Source organism: Mustelus asterias, chromosome 1 (genome assembly GCF_964213995.1).
Source record: "Mustelus asterias chromosome 1, sMusAst1.hap1.1, whole genome shotgun sequence".
Taxonomy (NCBI): Eukaryota; Metazoa; Chordata; class Chondrichthyes; order Carcharhiniformes; family Triakidae; genus Mustelus; species Mustelus asterias.
The window spans coordinates 85552067-85572757 of NC_135801.1; the positions used below are offsets into that span (position 1 = coordinate 85552067).

Genomic DNA, 20691 nt, shown 5'->3' on the forward strand with positions numbered 1-20691 from the left:
CCTCAGTTTTGCATCCCATTCCCCCTTACCCAACATATTCCTTTAAAGAATCCTAAATAATCCTCCTGATTTACAAGCCGCAGGTGGTGTAAGCATTCTATTCTACTCCATGCTCCCCATTTCCACATCACAGCCCAACTCCTTTCTCTTTCTTCTTTCAGATGTCCAAGTGCAATTCTGTCAAAGGACAAAATGACACCGAATCTGCTAACTATTGGGGAATTACAGTTACTGATATTACATTTGGCAGAGTGGTTCAGAGTCCGGGACCATTGGGTTCACCTCCTCACTTCCATCTCTTCAACCACTGAGGCATGGGCCAGGGCCACATGAAAAAGATTGTCCTCACAGGACAAGGGCATTCATTCTGCCACTCTGCCTTGTGTTGACAATTAGCCAGCCAGCCCAGATTGCTGCCTCTCATGAATTGTGCAGTCCGAAACAGGGCCAACGTCAAGAGCTGCTACAGGGCAGCCTCTCCGGATATATGCTACATGCACCACTGAAAATCAGCAGCTGTCCACGAGTCATGCCACAGCCACTGGGGTAGTACTGCACAGGAGCACTGGGACAGGCAACAACACTCTCAGAAGAAAGGCACTAAGGGAGTGCAAAAGTGAGATCAGTTGATTGCATGCACTATGACAATTTCATTTAGAAATTTGTTTTGGAACGTTTATTTTGCATTAGCTTTAATTTTGCACCATGGCTCAGCAAATGCTGCAGTAATCAGAGGGGTAAGTAAGGTGCAGAAATGTTAGCGAATGGAGTTATATTAATGATATTGCACACAAGTTCTTTGCAGATAACACAAGTCGAAAGGGGCATCTAGGTTGTCTCTTCCATCTTACACCCCTGCTTCAGCCTATCATATCATTAGTGGCAAGAGTTGTCCTCATGTCAGGGAGACTGTGCAGCATGAAGCTCATGAATCTTAACAGCTCTGCCAAATATTCCAAGGCTGCTCCAGAGTGTTGTTTCAAAATGCCAATGGTTTACTCGATCATATTTTGTGGAGCAGCATGGCTTCAGTTGACAATGTGGGTTGCGCATCCAAGTTATGAGCCATGTGGTCAATGGATGCCCCTAGTCAACCGAGTACTCCCCTTTGGTTACTGTGCAAAGGAATCATGACTGCTGCCATGATACTGGACACTAACCTGCATGACCTGCTGCTCATTGTCACACAGCAGCTGGGCTGTGAGGGCAATATTCCCTCTAAGCTGCAGCCATGCAGTCACCCAAATGTACCACACGGGGAATAAACAGGCTTTGTACAAGTAGCTGTCCCTTTAACCTACATACATGGGTCCATGAGGCGATCTTAAAGAAACTGCACAGAGCAACAAATGTGCAAAAAGGAAATCTGTTGAGTGGAATACCTTTTGGTTTCACGATGTGATATTTGACATGTGGCACCAACAAAGAGATGCACATACAACCAGCTTGCACCACAGTGAAGGCTGCAATCTTACAAAAAACAGATGTCTCACACCTAGTTTGCTAAAGCTCTGACAGGAGAACTGCACCGAGTGCCTTGAGCAGGGATGACATTTTGCTCAGAGCCCTTAGGTTTTGAATTACCTCTGCTAAATCTCCAAATTATGTCGTATTACTATGGAAATGCCTACAAGAACACTCATGTCTGGTAGCAACAGGTGTACGCAGAAAACTTGGAAGTCTGCAAATACGCCACACCTGCCACAGCAATCCCCATAGACCCGAACAACTTGAAATCATAGAAAGCACCAAACACCTGTAAAATCAAAGCAAGACTTAAACCAGCAACTAATCGGTTAGTTGAAGATTCCTGATAATGGGGCTATGAAGGTAGGTACATGTTGGAGGAGATATGCTTCCTGCTGCTCAACATGCTCCAAAATGGTACCAGTGTCAAATTAAATGTCGCATGTTGATTGATGTCGTGATCTACCCATTTTGCTTACTTCAAGCACACCAACAACCTCAGCAATGTGGCATCCGGCTTGATTTGTCTCAAATGTGCACACTTGGAGCTTCAAGGGTACTCAATACCCAAAAATATCAATTGTTCACTGCTCAATTAAAGAATATTGAGCAACACACGTGTGCATTCTTTCCTCGTTCCCCCGCCCCCCAACCCCCCCTGCAGCCTTTGACATGGTCACCAACACAATTCACCGCCAAAGCCTTTTTAAGAAAATCACTTCCAGCAGTGACTTCCCTTCCCATCTGGGCACCATAAACCCTGGATCCAAAGACTCATCTTTAGCTCCCTCTTCTGCATGCTGTCCCTTGGTGACATCACTCAAGTGAGATTGGTTTCCTTGCTACCATTTTTAATCCCCCTTGCAAGACCCTTCCAGTCTGCTGTTTGCAAAATCTTAAATTTCCTCGAACTAAGCATGAGACACAAATTGTTTCTGGCTCCCATTAAACTCCACTTTTTTGCCCCCAACTCCATTCCCTAGCCCAGACTATTCACAATCGCGACATTCTGCTTAACAAAAGGTGATTTTCCAACCCCTGCACTTGGTTGGTAAGGAGAGCATTGCATCCTAAAAGGATAGTATTCAGCAAAATTTCAGATTTTGAAACACTGTGTAAAGGATACACAAGCTGAAGACAATAAAACATGCAACAATGTAATAGCATCTTACTTGTATTCTTTCTTGACCAAATTTGTGAAACGCACAGTATCATCCATACCACAACTGACAAGCTCATCCGAGTCATTGACCACCATAGATGACACCTGGTTCGTATGCCCTTTCCCTGAAAAAGTATCATTCTCTCCAGTTTGAGCATTCCAATCATGTGAGGAATCATGGGAGTTAAGGGAACATAAAACGGAAAATTTGTCAAATACATTCAAAAGCATTGCATGATACACCTGAAGGAAGTGGTACCATTTCTGTGTAGCATTTCTGGATTGATTCCAAGCTAAATAACACAGTTTGTGTATTTTTTTTTCAAAAACTGAAAACGTAGTCAGCAAAACTTCAACATATATCTTACATTTTTTTTAATAAACAATGGAAAGGTTTTGGCAATGGGTTATATTTAAGTGTTGCGTTTTAAAACAATTAATTCTTACAGGTGAGAAAAAAGCCAAGGTTGCAGAAACTGAATATGTATTTAAAAGTCTGGTGTGTGTGGGGAAGAAACAGCTGGTTTTACTGCCCAGTGTATAAATTAAACACCAATCAGGGAAGAAACAGTTTCAAAGAGAGAAGGAACGACGAGAGATAGTCATGCAGTCAGTAGCATCCAAGCAAAAGCTTGATGTGAAATCATAGAATCCCTACAGGGCAGAAGAGGCCATTCAGCCCATTAGGTCTGCATCAACTCTGACAGAGTATCTTACTCAGGCCCTCTTCCCCACCCTATCTCTGTAACCCCATACATTAATTATGGCTAATCCATCTAACCTATGCAATTTGGGACACTAAAGGGTAATTTCGCATGGCTAATCCATCTAACCCACACATCTTTGAACTGTGGGAGGAAACCCACGCAGACATGGGGGGAGAACACAGTCACCCAAGGCCAGAATTGAACCCAGGTCCCTGGAGCTGAGGCAGCAGTGCTAACCACCATGCCGTCCCTGGAGAGGAGAAGCTTGCTTATAAAGCCCTCATAACCGGAGTCCAAAAGTGGAAATCCTAAATGCACAAAGTTATGATGGAAAGTTATTTCAAGTGGTGTTCCACAGGGCTTGATGTCAGGACCCTTATGGTTTGTGTAATATATTGGCGATTTGGATGTGAATGAGAAGGGGCACAATTGGGAAATTTGAAGAGAACAAAGATTGGCTGAGTAGTGTTGAGGATAGTTATAATCTCCAAAATGATATAGATGGGTTGGTGGGGTGGGTGGTAAAGTGGCAGATGGATTTTAACACAAGTGTGAGGTCATGCATTTAGGGAGGTCAAACAGTTAATAAATGGGAATATACTAAGAGGGGTAGATTAAGTGAGAGATCTTGGCGTACAAATACACAGGTCCATAAAGGCAGTAGTTCCAAGTAGACAAGGTTGTAAAGACATATGGAATGCTCTCCTTCATTGGCAGAGGTATAGAATATAATGTTCTAATTATACAGGATATTGGTAAGGCCACAACTGGAGTATTGTGTGCAGTTCTGATTATAGGAAGGATGTAATTGCTCTGGAGAGAGTGTGGAGAGAAGGTTCACAATAATGTTGCCTGGGCCAGAAAAGTGTAGCTAGGAGGAGAGATTAGATAGGTTGGGGCTTTGCTTGGAACAAAGGAGGCCGAGGGGTGACTTGATTGAGGTGTACAAAATTATGAGGGGAAGAGATAGAGTGGACAGGGTAACATTGTTTTTCTTGTCAGAGAATTCTAGAACCAGGGGACATAGATTCAACATGTGGCAGTAGGCGTAGAGGGGACACGAGGAAGATTTTTTTTAAAAAACCACAAAGGGTGGTGGTTTCTAGAATTCGCTGCTCAAGTTGATGGAGGCAGAGACCCTAAACACTTATAAAGTACCTGAAGTGCCTTGATCTGCACCTCAAGTGCTGTAAGATACAGGACTGTGGGCCAGGTGCAAGAAGATGGGATTAAAAAGGACACCTGGATGTCATTGGGCTTGCACGGACAAGATGGGTCAAATGACCTCCTTACATGGTTTAACTTTACAATGGTTCCATGGATTCGCAGACTAATAAAGTAACTGAAACCTTTTACAAAAAAAGAATTCTTATTAAATTCATATTAGCAAAGGCTTTAATTTCAAGGCAATTACATTTTCAAGTAGGGCTTAAAATTTTATACTATGATAGAGAACGAAGCAAAAATACATTTTCCTTTATTGCCGAAATAAAGTATATATCAACATGGGAATTAAATAAATTACTAAGTGGCTCGACAACAAGAAAATTAGGTTGTTTCTCAAATCTGGCTCAGTTCAAAGAAAGATTCTCACGGTTGTAAAATATAAAAGGCAAGTCCCAAAATTGCTCCAAAAACTAATGCCTACAAACTGATGTATACAAATTTCTATTGATTGAAGCCAAGGACAATTGCATAAAACAAAATGAAAAATCTCAAAATAAAAGCAGAAACTGCTGGAAACACTTTGCAAATCTGACAGTTATCTGTGGGGAAGCAACAAGGTTAACATTTCAGGTTGATGACTTTTAGTTCTAACAAAAATGTAATCAACCCGAAATGTTAACCTACATGCTGCCAGATCCACAGTATTTCCAACATCCGCAGGCTTTGCTTTTGTATGAAGAAACACAAACATTGTCAATTTTAATCAAAAACTAAAGTAACTGAAAATGCAGGTGATATTTCTTTTAAGAAAATCAGACAAAGATGAAGGAATTGAGAAAAACTAAAAAGCTAAATAATTTAATTTAACATGTTCCAAGTTATACAGTTTGATATTCTGGGCAGGTAACTGAAGCAGTCAAGTTACCAGATCTCAAGATATGCACTGAAAAAGGATATTGATATGGCCATCATGGCTGCCTGAGAAGATGGAATGCCTTCCATCAGATGAGTGGACTGCCAAGGATTGAATTGACTTGCTGTGCCCCTATAAAGTAAAACAGCATAATCAAAATATTTTTGGATACAAATTCAATGGAAATTGTATGCAGTTGCTTTTAGGACCAAAATCAACTGTATAATTCAGGAATAAGTCAAAAGTTACTTAAATAGATGAAAGAAAGGCTAAAATGCAGCAAAGAAAATGCATCAGAAACCATACCGGATTGTTTGACACTAGCTCGTAGCTGAATTGCAAATAACAAATGGGTTTACATAGTGCAGCACCCAAGCAGCATAGAACTGGATTTAAGAGCTATGCTGATTGATTACAACTGACCTCTCTAGTTCGCATAAACAAAGTGCCTTGGTTTGATTTCTTTTTTTAATCATTAACCAATAACCATGGAGAAAAACATGTGGGCATATCTTGGGCAAGGACAAGATAGAGCTCGACTGTGATGACCCATGATCTTGACAGTTATCATTAAGACTTGTACATTAATGGCCACACTGGTTACAATTGGTGCTCAAAATCATAGCCGTTCAATAACTTCAAAGACCAAAGGCAGAAAGAGACAGGAAACAAAATGAACAGATACTTCGCCTACTTTTCTGAAATATTTTCCTCTAAATAAAGGCGGAGAAATATTTGAGATGCAAAGGAACTGAATTACTGAACATTTACATTTAGACCTGGAAAATATTTCTCCATTGCAAAATTCTTCAAATATTAGGTTAAACCTCAAATATTCACTGCACTTTTAAGAATCTACAGAAGTGGACAAGATAAATGATCAAAATTATTTTGGATGGTTGAACATAGAACGTAGAACATAGAACACTACAGCGCAGTACAGGCCCTTCGGCCCTCGATGTTGCGCCGACCAGTGGAACCAATCTAAAACCCCTCTAATCTACACTATTCCAATATCATCCATATGTTCATCCAATAACCATTTGAATGCTCTTAATGTTGACGAGTCCACTACTGCTGCAGGCAGGGCATTCCACGCCCTTACTACTCTCTGAGGAAAGAACCTACCTCTAACATCTGTCCTACATCTCTCACCCCTCAATTTAAAGCTACGTCCCCTCGTGCTAGCCATCACCATCCGAGGAAAAAGGCTCTCACTATCCACCCTATCTAATCCTCTGATCATTTTGTATTGCCTCTATTAAGTCACCTCTTAACCTTCTCTCTACCGAAAATAACCTCAAGTCCCTCAGCCTTTCCTCATACGATTTTCCCACCATACCAGGCAACATCTGGTAAATCTCCCCTGCACCCTTTCCAACACTTCCACATCTTTCCGAGAATGCGGCGACCAGAACTGGACGCAATACTCCAAATGCGGCCACACCAGAGTTTTGTACAGTTGCAGCATGACCTCCTGGCTCCGAAACTCAATCCCTCTACCAATAAAAGCTAACACACCGTACGCCTTCTTAACAACCCTATCAACCTGGGTGCCAACTTTCAGGGATCTATGCACATGGACACCCAAATCCCTCTGTTCATCCACACTACCAAGTATCTTACCATTAGCCCAGTACTCTGTATCCCTGTTACTCCTTCCAAAGTGAATCACCTCACACTTTTCCGCATTAAACTCCATTTGCCACCTCTCAGCCCAGCTCTGCAGCTTATCTATGTCCCTCTGTAACCTGCCACTTCCCTCCGCACTGTCTACAACTCCACCGATTTTAGTGTCATCCGCAAATTTACTAATCCATCCTTCCACACTCTCATCCAGGTCATTAATAAAAATGACAAACAGCAGTGGCCCCAAAACAGATCCTTGCGGTACACCACTAGTAACTGAACTCCAGGATGAATATTTCCCATCAACTGCCACCCTCTGTTTTCTTACAGCTAGCCAATTCCTGATCCAAACCACTAAATCACCCTCAATCCCATGTGACCGTATTTTCTGCAAAACCTTACCATGGGGAACCTTATCAAACACTTTGCTGAAATCCATATACACCACATCAACCGCTTTACCCTCATCCACCTCTTTGGTCACCTTCTCAAAGAACTCAATAAGGTTTGTGAGACACGACCTACCCTTCACAAAACCGTGCTGATCCCTAGGTATAGGTACAATGGCATCAATAGGGGTAGGTGGGTGTGCGGTGGTATTGCCACTGGATGGGTAAAGAGATGGGCAATGCTTGTGGGTGGCAGTGGTCAGCATTGCTGCCTCAGCAGCAGGGACCCATGCTTGAGTTGCACATTCTCCCCATTTCGGTGTGGGCTTCCTCTGGGTCCTCCGGTTTCCTCCCAGTCAAAAAATGTGCAGATTAGATTGGCAATGCTAAATTGCCCCTTAGTGCCAAAAGATGCATAGGTTAGGTGGATTAGCCATGGTAAATGCGTGGGGTTATGGGTATAGGACAGTGCCAAGGGTGGGATGCTCTTTCAGAGAATGCAGACTGGATGGGCTGGATAATGTCTTTCTGCACTGTAGGAATTCTATGAATCGCAGGAACATTTTAAAATTTTATGATATAAAAGGGAGATATTAAGGCAGATGACCAAAACCTGGGTCAGTAGGTTTTAAGGAGCATTTTATAGGAGGAAAGTGAGGCAGAGGGGTTCCAGACCTTAGGACCTTGGCAGCTAAAAGCATTGCCACCAATGGTGTTGCAATTAAAATTGGGGATGCTTAAGAGGCCAAAGGGGAGTTTAAATATGACAGTGGTTTAGAGCAAACATCAGGTGCCTACTGTAAAGCTAAAGTTATCAGACCCAGCAGTAGAACATTTCAGATGATGCATTGTGGAAAAGGACTCTGGAAGCTTTGAGTCTTGCACTCATCAGGACAGATGCAAGAATGCCAAAGAGAGCATTTATTGATGTTGCATGAGAAAAGCACACCGATTGGCCAAGAGGTTTCCATGGGGAATTTACCAGGGAAATTTTATCTGCCACACTTTTGCTTAATTTCAAAAGATGTAATTGGCTGGACATGTCCCTATTGTCTGCAGAGGAGAGAATACTGCATATGAATGTATCTCGCTTTTAGCAAGCATGAGGTGAGCCATGTTGCACAGGTACCAAAATTCATACCATGTTATTAATTTGTGCTTGGCAGAACATCTTTTACATTATTTCAGGTTATTTACTCTTCCAGGAACTAAGTATTTAAAACTACGGATAACAATTTTGCCCTCAGCTAACAGCAGTGGCATTATCACTGGCTTAATAATCCAGACACTTGTGGCAAACCTCTGGGGAGACCCAGGTTCAAGTCTCATCATGGTCGATACTGAAATTTGGACCTATAAGATCTAGGCTTAACCTAATGATGACTATAGAACCATTGTCAATTGCTGTAAAATCTCATTTGGTTTACTAATGCCCTTTAGGATGGCAGATTTTCCTCACTAATCTAGTCTGGCCTACATGTGACTCCAGAACCACAGCAAAGGAATGGCCTAGAAAGCCAGTTCAAGGGCAATTAGGGGTGGGCAATAAATGCTGGCCCAACAAGTGATGCCCACATCATGAATGAATCGAAAAAAAACAAAAACTATTGATGTTCTTGCAAGACCCTTTGTGGTCAATGAAATAGGACTTCCTAATGACAAGCATCAATTATATATGGAAAATATATTTTTAAAAAACTATTTTCAGTATCCAGAAGGCACTTTACTGAAAAGTTTATGAACACATACCAAACAATGCCAACAAGCCAAATCACCACATCACAAATTACAGCATTTTATTCCACAATGTCCTCTGTTGAAGGACAGCGTTTCTCCAATTGTTATAGCTCAAGAGAGTTTTCGTCATAATAATCTTGTTATAAATAGTAATAGGAGTCCAAGAGGATTTGTTTCTTCAGAGAAGTTAATCTTTAGTGAAAATGATTTTGTAGGAACTTAATGGAACAAAATGTAAAAATCACAGCAAATTAAGACCATCTTGACTGATTGCTGCATGCCATCATAGACAAAAAATTTGCATATAATTATTTTGTATATTTTTAGACATATGTATGAACAAGGGTGTACATACAAACCACTAGAACACAAAAATAGTAAGCTTACACATTCCCCAGCTCCAGCTGTAACTTCCTGACCACAGCCCCTACTCCTGCCTGGTCTATTCTCCCCACACACCCCATTCTTATTGCTGCCTGGTCTATGATCCCCCCCACACCCCTACTGCTGTCTTTAAAATATTTTACAGGATGTGGACATCGCTGGCTAGGCCAGATCTGCTGGCTCTCTGATAGTCAAGAGACTGAATGTATGACTGAACCTATGCATTGGAGTCCAGTGGAAGTCCTGAAATTGCCCAGGAAGTTTAAATTTCTGATGGGCAATTCCCTGCTCTCTGGGGCCATGTGAATGACTGTGTTGGAGACTTGACAGTTTCACAGTACTTACCCAGATAGTTACCAGGAAATGTTGGACAAATTAAAACATGGTATAACACGTGACTAACTACACAATCATCCCTCTGACATGATTAATGATTCCCCCCCCCACCCCCCCAGAAAACCTGACAACCCATTTCCCTCCCAACTACACCCCACAAACGGACATCTCCCACCCCATTCACTCACTACATTCAAAAACTGGACCTTTAAACTCCTCATATGGCAGCCAGTGCCATAAAATGGTCTGGGGAGGATTGGAGGGGGTGCTGTCTTCCCTTGACTCTATTCCACTCTGATGGAGATTCCCAGGGAATGGTGTGCTGCACATTTAAATACAAAGCAGCATCAAGTGAGGGGAATCTTTGAGAGCAGCAGCTATCCATTTGGCAATGATGCTGTTTGAAAGATTCAGATCTTTGTGTTTCAGAGTTAACATAAAGCAAATTTTAATTTGAGGGAGCTAGGCATGCGGGTGGGGGGCAAGGATAATAAAAACAGTTTAGCATCTCTGAACTAAGACATCACAATGAGAACATTCTCCGAGCACTATAGAAAGTGCTTTACCTTGAGAACACGGAGAGGCTTGCTGGGATTTGCTTTATCTAGATAGTTGATATAGCCAGAAAGTGAAATGCTCAGCAGATGATTGTTCTGCCACAAGCAGCCCAATTGTTGGTCCAATACATCAGACCCCATATTGAATGTTGTCACTGCAGTGTTGGCTTCAACATCCCATAGTTTAACAGTCTTATCACCAGAAGCAGAGAGTAGGTGCGTATTCTCAGGACTCCAACTAATCTGTGGAAGACAAAGGACAGAAATTAAGATATGGGGTTTCAACCAATTAAAACATTAACTGGCAGGTAGCTTTAAATATTTGCTAGTTACAACCAATTCAACAAGTTTTAAACTGTACATTAGCTGGAATGTTCTATTCAATCAAGACTTTGGTAAAGCAAAAACAGCTTCAATGCATTGTTTAAAAAACTGAGTAAAATCACAGTAGCAAGATGATTCACCAGAATTTTATCAAATTAGCAATGGAAAGGACATTTAATATGTGTCTTTCAGTTTTAAAGTTAAGCTGCGTTTCAAAGTCATACAGTAACAATCAGTCTTTTTGTAGATAATTGCACATTCATCCCAAGCCTAATGTAACAAACTTACAGCATATACACCTCCACTGTGGGCACTGCCACCTCCAAGAGCACACAGCTGATCCCCATTCTTCCCATCATAGATAAAGACCTATTTTGAAAAAAACAAACTAATTAGCACTTAAAATGGAATAAGTACCAAGAAAAACAGGTATTGAATTTTTGCAAGAATCCAAATTACATTCGCATGTTGAGATACTCAAATAAGATGTACAAACTGATTGTTCCAAATGTGTCTTTCATTGATAATTATAAAAAAAAAACTCCCCTCTACCCCACCCCCCTTTTAAAATAAGGCATCCATAAGAAAAGCCCAATGTATTTAACAAAAAACTGGATAATACATTTTAGGAACATCTGTTGATGCTTTGCACTTGAAGTTATAACTGAAATGTATTATCCAGTGTTCAAAACTGAAGCCTGATATTCCAAATTTAATTTAAAACCTTGTTAATATGGTGAGTCTTTAAAGCTATGCTAAAACACTAAATGACTCTTGAAAGCACAACTTTCCATATTGTTCATTCAGCAGCCTCCAACAGTCACTGACCAGACAAACTGGTCAAAACTGCACAGCCTCATTTTTCCACACATTGTAAAAAGAAAACTGAAGCAGACAAAACCTTTGTATATGTAAACTGAGCTAATGCCAATTTCAGGTAGCTGTCAGGCACATTTAAAAAGTGAGGACAAACATGGTGGCAGTCATGCACAGACTTGGGGTCCATAAATTGACATTGTGCCCATCTTATGCTAAAGGGCTGGGGACACATTTTGCATGTCTCTAGGATGAGACACTATATTAGCTCAAGTGACTGTTTAAAATTTCACAGATTTGGAATGTATTGAATTTAAGCCCAAATGTTCTATGTTGTCTCTACTTATTTTGGTTCTTTAGCTGTTGTTTTGTTTGAGATAAAATCAAATATTTATTTTTGCTGTCAATCAGGATCAATGATTGACAATACATTTTGACATTTGTCAGGTTTCTGCTTAAAATGTGGCATTTTAACAGAAACATTTTCAATTATGATCTTAACACATTCACATATAGAAAAGCAAGCAATGTATACTCCACCAAGAGCCAGCTGACTGGTAAACAGTGTGACTATGTTAAATAAATGATGCACTGTGATTACATCTCAAAATATGTCATTATATTTCTATGTGCATGTTGATACTTGCATAGATACTATGCTTAATGCAGGGCATTTAATTATGTTCCCTGTAAGCACTAATTTGTTAAATCTTGTCATCTACATAACACATTTCCTCCCCCCCCCCTCCTCTTCTATGTAGTTCACACAGTAGAGGAATGACAAGCCATTTCTCTGAAAACATGAAGTGGGATAAATAATTTAACATTCACTACAGCCATTTCCCAGATTTAATTGAAGCACAAAACACAGATCCCACTACTCTATGGTAATTGGCCCAGCTTGCCTTCCTTTGGAAATGCCACTGAAGCAAATTGTGACATTGCACTTCAACAAAGTACATACTGGACCAATATTGGGATTTTTCGAAATCATCAGCAATAGGAAACAAACTTTGTTCTTCTGCCAGCATACAAATTCAGGAAGATCAAATGGATCTTATTAGATGGAGTTCATGGCACTGAAATTTTCATCAAGTAATGTAAGCAATGAGCATATGCGAACTCAGAGATATTGTACTCCCGAATAAGTTGTGTCTAATCTTACCTGTCCGTCTGCACCAGCTGAAGCAAACTTTGACCCATCATTAGAATATCGCAAGCAGTTCACAAAACTTGAATGGCTCTAAGGGGAAATTAGAGAAGCAAGTCTAGAAAATGGATTTCATAGGTACAAGATAAGATACTTTTCTTAGAGTTGAGATTTTAAATTTTAAAGTCGAAAAAAGACCACAGATAAATTGTCATAATTCATATTTGTCACCAGACAGTAAAACAGTGAATAGCTCTAGATTTCTCCACACCATTAAATATCTTTATTATGAATGAAATTGGGATAGAAGCCCAACAGTATAATGTCTTGAGACAATGAAACTCAACTGAACATTACAAAAATGAAATTTTTCATAGAAATACCCTATCCACATGGCAGGCAACATATGATGAGGATGCCAATAGATATTACAAGAAACATGGTTGAAATATTTGTGAATGCCTTGAGTTAAGTGCTGAGTTGATGATTCTATTCGGTCTCCTCTCAAAGTTCCCATCATTGCTGTTGAGTGCTCAGCCAATTCAAATGACACTAAAAAGTTGAGTGCTGAAGTTCTGTCCTTCATAGCTAGTTGAAAATCAATAAGACCGTTTCATCTACTTGAAAAAAATGCCCAGGTCTTAGAATCTTAGAAACCCTACAGCACAGAAAGAGGCCATTCGGCCCATCGAGCCTGCACCAACGGCAATCCCACCCAGGCCCTACCCCCATATCCCTACATATTTTACCCGCTAATCCCTCTAATCTACGCATCCCAGGACACCAAGGGGCAATTTTAGCATGGCCAATCAACCTAACCCGCACATCTTTGGACTGTGGGAGGAAACCGGAGCACCCGGAGGAAACCCACACTGACACGAGGAGAATGTGCAAACTCCACACAGACAGTGACCCAAGCCAGGAATCGAACCCAGGTCCCTGGAGCTGTGAAGCAGCAGTGCTAACCACTGTGCTACCGTGCTGCCCACAATTCCATTTTACAAGGAAACGTAACCTGAAAAACTCCATCACAAAGAACCTCTACTCAATACAACTGGGAGCTAATGTAGGCCAGCAAGCACAGGGGTAATGGGTGAATGGGATTTGGTAAAAATTAGAATATAGTCAGAGCTTTGAAGGAAATTAAGTTTACAGAAGGTTTAAGGTGGAGCTGGCAAGAAGAGCACTTGGATATAGGAAATGTAAGCCATTTAGCCACTTGAACCTGTTCTGTCATTTAATGAGACCATGGCTGATATGTAATCTAATTCCATACACCCACCTTTGCCCTGTATCCCTTAATGCAACTAGCTAACAAGAACCTATCAATCTTAAATTTACAATTAACTCCGACCATCAATTGCCATTTGTGAAAGAATTCCAAATTTTTAGTAGAAGTTTTTAAAAAAATCCTTGATGGGAGCTGAGAATTATTGGCGAGACTAGCATTTGTTGTCTATCCCTAATGACCCTTGAACTGAGTGGCTTACTACGACTTTTCAAAAGATGTTAACCACACTGCTGTGGGTCTGGAGTTACATGCAAGCCAAACCAGGTAAGGGCAGCAGACTTCCTTCCCTAAAGGACATTAGTGAACCAGACAGGTTTTTACAACAGTCAATAGTTCCATGCATAGCTGGACAAATTTCAAATATTTAAACAAAAACACCATCCTGATGCATCTAACTTCATGAGTTGGTCAGCTGATTTCCCCAAGCCCATTACTACATTCTACAATTAGCAAATAGCATATATATCTGACTTTTCCCCACATAACCTAAAACACATAAGTTATGGATTCCTACTTAATCAGCTTTTAATCAGGACAAATTTAAATATTTATAATTACCTAACAGTTTCCTCAATGAGTAGAAGCACAAAGTACAAGTGGAAATATAAATAGCTCCTTTTGAGGAAGGCTAGCTAATGTATGCAGGTGCAAAGTGTTTAGAATAGGGACAGCAAAATATTAAACTTATTTCCAGCTTGTTTGCCAAAATTTCACTGGCATACTAAAGTATAAACATTTTTGCATAAATGAAGAATTTAAAATATATACAACATTTCAAAATATTCACTTTCTGCACATCTAAAAAGGTTGTATTTTTTAAATAAACTGCTAGAACATAGCAACTTATACCAAGTTACTGCAAAAAATATTTAACAGAAAATTCAAACATTATGCTTTACTTTTTGAGAATTGCTTGCTTGGAAGGTTAGTGCACAATATTTTAAAAAGAGGAGGCGATGATCTAGAGGTCTAATTTCCAGCACATTTTCAACTTAGGAGTGGCACGATGGCAGAGTGGTGAGCACTGCTGCCTCAGTGCCGGAGACCCAGGTTCGATTCCAGCCTTGGGTGGCCGTGTGCAGTTTGCACATTCTCCCTATGCTTGTATGAGTTTCCTCCAGGTGCTCAGGTTTCCTCCCACAATCCAATGGTTAAGTGGATTGGTCATGCTAAACGGTTCCATACTGTCCCAAAATGTGTAGGTTGGGGGGATTAGTGGGGTAAATGTGAGGTTGAGACAGGGCAGGAGTGGGCCTGGGTAAGATGCTCTGTCGGAGAGTTGCTGCAGACTCGATGAACTGAATAGCCTCCTTCTGCACAATAGCGATTCAATAATCAGTAGAGAAAGTTAGTTAACTGTCAGGATGCTGTTCAAAACAGTATTTGAAATAATTTCATCAAGTGCCTCTCTCTTTCATAGTCAAGGCTCAGCTAAATTCTTATTCTGGATTGCTTGTTTCTACATCTCCTTTGTAATTTCTAGTTATGCTGTTTAAGTTTTCTACTGCAGTTAGAATCATAGAAACTGTACAGTGCAGGAGGCCACTAGGCTCATCAAGTCTGCACCAACAACAATCCCACCTAGGCCCTATTACCGTAACCCTACATATTTACCCCACTAATCCCTCTATCCTACACATCATGGGACACTAAGGAGCAATTTAGCATGGCCAATGCACCCAATCCACACATCTTTGGACTGCGGGAGGAAACTGGAGCACCTGGAGGAAACCCATGTAGACATGGGGAAAACGTGCAAACTCTACACAGGCAGTGACCCAAGCTGGAAATTGAACCCAGGTCTCTGGAACTGAGAGGCAGCAGTGCTAACCACTGTGCCACCCGTTGGGATTTGTTTCCTGAATTCATAATTTTAGCAAGCCAATTCTGTTCATGTGTTGTGTTCTTACAAGCTTATTGAATGAGAACATTAACTAAAAACAGGAGTGGGCTATTTGCCCTTCAAGGCTCCTCTGCCATTCAATTCGATCATGGCTGATTTGGTTGTGGCCTTGGCTCAGCCTCAAATATCATCCAGCCTCCACTTAGTCTGCGGCAGTAAATTCCAAAGATGACTGACAATCAAATCAATTTCTCATCTCCATCTAAAATGAGACACCCCTTAGTTTTGGCTTCCCCGGCAAGGGGAAACATCCTCCCTGCATCTACTTCAGCAAGAACCCCTCTCGTTCTTCCAAACACCAATGAGTATAGGCACATGTTTAACTTTTCACCACAAGACAATCACAACCAAGTGAGCCTTCTTTGAACTGTCCCCAATACAAGCATATTCATCCTTTAAAGTTTTTTTTGGAAAGTTCTTATTTAGTGTCACAAGTAGGCTTACATTGACACTGCAAATAAGTTATGTGAAAATCCCTAGTCGCCACTCTCTGGTGCCTGTTCAGGTACACTGAGGGAGAATTTAGCATGGTCAATGCACCTAACCAGCACGCCTTTCACACTGTGGGAGGAAAACTAAGGAGACCTAAACTGTACATAGTCCTCCAGGTGCAGTCTCAAATGCCCTATGCCTTGTACAGCAAGACTTCCCTACTTTTATATTCATCACCCTGACCCTTATAATAAAAGGTCAACATGCCATTTACTTTCCTAATTACTTGCAGTACATGCATGCCAACTTTGTGATTCATGCAATAGGACACACAAATCCCTCTATTGCAGGATCTCTCAACTGACAACATTGCTGCTATTCTTCTGAAATTATACTCCATTTGCCAAATTTTTGTCCACTTAGTTATCACATCTCCATTTCCATATGATTAGCAGGCCATTGAACTGAATTCTCCAGGTCCACTAGCATCTCTTGACACCTCACTGCCAGGAGTGGTACCCTCCACTGGGGTTTACTATTGCTTTTCACCAACAGGGAATAGGTGTCCTGATTCCACCAGAGGAAAGAGACCATTGAGGCTCCCCCGGTCAGTCGTAAGCACCAGCCTGGCACCACCCAAGGGCAAACTGGCATTGCCCAGTGCCAGGGCCTATGGGGGAGACCAGTTGCCACTCTGCAATTGGGATCGGTGAGGGAGGGAGGGAGGGAGATTGGGGCTGGTCATCGGGATCAGGGCTGGCCCAGAGAGATCCAGGAGTGCAGCAGTGGGGGGGTTGCAGGGCTAGCCAGCCAATGGCTGGCCAGAGACCTGGAGGCAGGCAATGCCGGGTGGGGGGGGCACCATGAATGCCACGATTTCTGTGCTGACAGATGAGCGCGTATGCAGTGTCCCACTCAGCGTTATGCTGCTGGCCTCTTGGGCAGGAATAGGCCCCGTCCCCGCTTTCCAGAGTGAATCGCACTAGGGCAGTTGGTGATGCGCAGAGCATTGGAGATTCATTCTGGAAATCATGCTAAAAAGGTGGGACTGACTCCCATTTTGCTGCATATGTTTCAGAGTATCCTGGCCATTATGTCTATGGTTCCCCTTTGTCCATTTAGAGCTCTTTTGTGAATATTCAAACTTCATCCTGTACAACTTCCTTTTCATAAAGGCATGTTTGCTCTTAATGTATTCTGATTTTGTTCATGTCCTGCCACTTCTTCCTTAATAATGGAAACCAGAATTCCACCCCTCCTCCACCCAATAAAAACAAATGTTAAGCTATCTGGCTTATAGTTTTGTGCTTTCCACCCCCTCCTTGCTTGAACAGGGGTGTTACATTTTTACTTTTCAAATCCACTTTGCCAAAGCAAGGGAATTTTGGAAGATTACAATCGATTTTTTAATGCCTCGTGTAAAGACAAATACAAAATACTTGTTCAAAGTTCCTGTCATGTCCTGGTTTCTCATTGTTATTTGCCCAGTCTCATCCTCTAAGGGACAAACATTTAATCTCGCTACTCTCTTCCTTTTTGCGCAGATGTACCCCCGTTTTTTTCATCTCGCATTCTAGTTTCTCCCTCGATTATTTTTCCAGTCATCCATCGCTGGATTAACTTTCCCAATCTACTGAAATGGCACTAATATTTTGCAGCATTGTGTAACTCATTTCAATTGATACCACCTGTGAATTGTTTTTAGCTAGCCACGCATGGTTCATTCTTCTTGTGGAATATTTCTCAATGAAGTATATCTGTGTTCAGAATATCTCCCTCTGCTTCTCTATCATTTTACCTTTTAAGTTATTTTCCCAGTCCACTTTCACCAACTCATTTTCATTCCTTTGAAGTTGTCCTTGAGACCAAAGTTTCCCACCCTCAAACTGTTCTGTGAAATTCTATTGTCTCATGGTCATTTTTGTCTAGTGGATCCTTCAGAACAAAGGAAATTACAGCACAGGAACAGTCCCCTTCGGCCCTCCAATGTGCACCGACCATGCTACCTGACTGAACTAAAATCCCCTACCCTTCCGGGGACCATATCCCTCTATTCCCATCCTATTCATGTATTTGTCAAGACACCCCTTAAAAGTCACTATCGTATCTGCTTCCACTACCTCCACCGACAGCAAGTTCCAAGCACCCACCACGCTTTGTGTAAAATATCTGCCTCGTATCTCCTTTAAATCTTGGCCCTCACACCGTAAACCTATGCTCCCTAGAAATCGACTCTTCCACCCTGGGAAAAAGCTTCTGGCTATCCACCCTGTCCATGCCCCTCAATCTTGTAGACTTATATCAGGTTGTCCCTCAACCTCCGTTGTTCCAGTGAGAACAAACCAAGTTTCTCCAACCTCTCCTCCTAGCTAATGCCCTCCATACTGGGCAATACCCTGGTAAATATTTTCTGTCCCTTCTCCAAAGCCCCCATTAGTGTGGCAACCAGAATTGAACACTATATTCCAAGTGCGGTCTAACTAATTAACATTCTGTAAAGTTGTAACATGACTTGCCAATTTTTAAACTCAATGCCCCAGCCAATGAAGGCAACCATGCCATAGGCCTTCTTGACTATTTTCTCCATCTGAGTTGTCACTTTCAGTGACCTGTGTAACTGTACAGCCAGATCCCTCTGCTTATCAATACTCTCAAGGGTTCTGCCATTTACTGTATATTTCCCATCTGTATTAGACCTTCCAAAATGCATTACCTCACATTTGCGCAAATTAAACTCCATCTGCCATCTTTCTGCCCAAGTCTCCAACCGATCTATACCCTGCTGTATCCTCTGACGGTCCTGCTTGGTATCTGCAATTCCACCAAGCTTTGGTGTCATCCACAAACTTACTAATCAAACCAGTTACATTTCCTCCAAATCATTTATATCTATTACGAACAGCAAAGGTCCCAGCACTTATCCCCAAGGAACACTAGTCACAGCCCTCCATTCAGAAACACACCCTTCCACTGCTACCCTCTCTCTTCTATGACCAAGCCAGTTCCATATCCATCTTGCCAGCTCACCTGATGCTGTGCAACTTCACCTTCTGTACCAGTCTGCCCTGAGATATCTTGTCAAAGGCCTCACTGAAATCCAGGTAGACAACATCCACCGCCCTATCCTCATCAATTGTCTTCGTCACTTCCTCAAAAAACATGATCCAGTTAGTGAGACACGACCTCCCCTTCATAAAATCATGCTGCCTCTCGCTAATATGTCCACTTATTTCCAAGTGGGAGTAAAACCGGTCTCAAAGAATCCTCTCCAATAATTTCCCTACCACTGACGCAAGGCTCACCGGCCTGTAATTACCTGGATTATCCTTGCTACACTTCTTAAACAAAGGAATAACATTGGCTATTCTCCAATCCTCTAGGGCCTCCCCTGTAGCCAGTGAGGATACAAAGATTTCTCTCAAGGCCCCAGCAATTTCCTCCCTTGCCTCTCAGTATTCTGGGTTATATCCCATCAGGCCCTGGGGACTTGATTACCTTAATATTTCTCAAGAAGCCCAATATCTCCTTTTTGATCTCAACATGATCCAAACCATCTATACACCCTTCCCCAGACTCCTCATCCACCAAGTCTCTCCCTTTGGTGAATACTGACAAAGTACTCATTTAATACTTCGCCATTTCCTCTGGCTCCTTGCATAGATTCCCTCCCCTGTCCTGGAGTGGGCCAACCCTCTTGCTCTTTATATACGTATAAAAAGCCTTGGGATTTTCCTCAACCCTGCTGGCCAATGACTTTGCGACCCCCTTTAGCCCTTCTTACTCCTTGCTTAAGTTTCTTTCTACTTTCCTTGCATCCCATACTTGCTTTGTGTTCCCAGCCGCCTCGCCTTGACAAATGCTTCCTTTTTCTTTTTGATGAGACTCAATATCTCTCGTTATCCAAGGTTCCCGAAACTTGCCATACTTATCCTTCATCCTCACAGGAATGTGCCAGTCCTGAATTCCTATCAACTTACACTTGAAAGCCTCCCACATGCCAGATATTGATTTGCCCTCAAACATCTGCCCCCAATGTACATTCTTCAGTTCCTGCCTAATATTGTCGCAATTAGCCTTCCCCCAATTTAGCACCTTCACTTGGGGACTATACTTATCTTTATCCATCAGCCCCATAATGCTTACTGAATTCTGGTCACTGTTCCTGAACTGCTCCCCTACCGAAACGTTGACCACCTGGCCAGGCTCATTTCCCAATACCAGGTCCGGTACAGCCCCTTCCCTAGTTGGACTATCTACATACTGTTTCAAGTCGTCCTCCTGGATGCTCCTTACAAACTCTGCCCCATCTACGCCCCTAGCACTAAGT

At 41.8% G+C, this 20691-nt stretch overlaps 1 protein-coding gene across 1 annotated transcript in view; it reads right to left on the reverse strand.

Moving 5' to 3' along the window:
* The window catches only part of wdr1 (WD repeat domain 1), a 55306-nt gene that overhangs the window by 10333 nt on the left and 24282 nt on the right, over positions 1-20691 (reverse strand). The window contains exons 6-10 of the mRNA XM_078214845.1: positions 12754-12831; positions 11061-11141; positions 10458-10691; positions 5461-5548; positions 2640-2796 (exon numbers count right to left, since the gene is read on the reverse strand). Coding sequence (XP_078070971.1) covers positions 2640-2796; positions 5461-5548; positions 10458-10691; positions 11061-11141; positions 12754-12831 — 638 coding nt within the window. The remainder of the gene's footprint in view (positions 1-2639; positions 2797-5460; positions 5549-10457; positions 10692-11060; positions 11142-12753; positions 12832-20691) is intronic.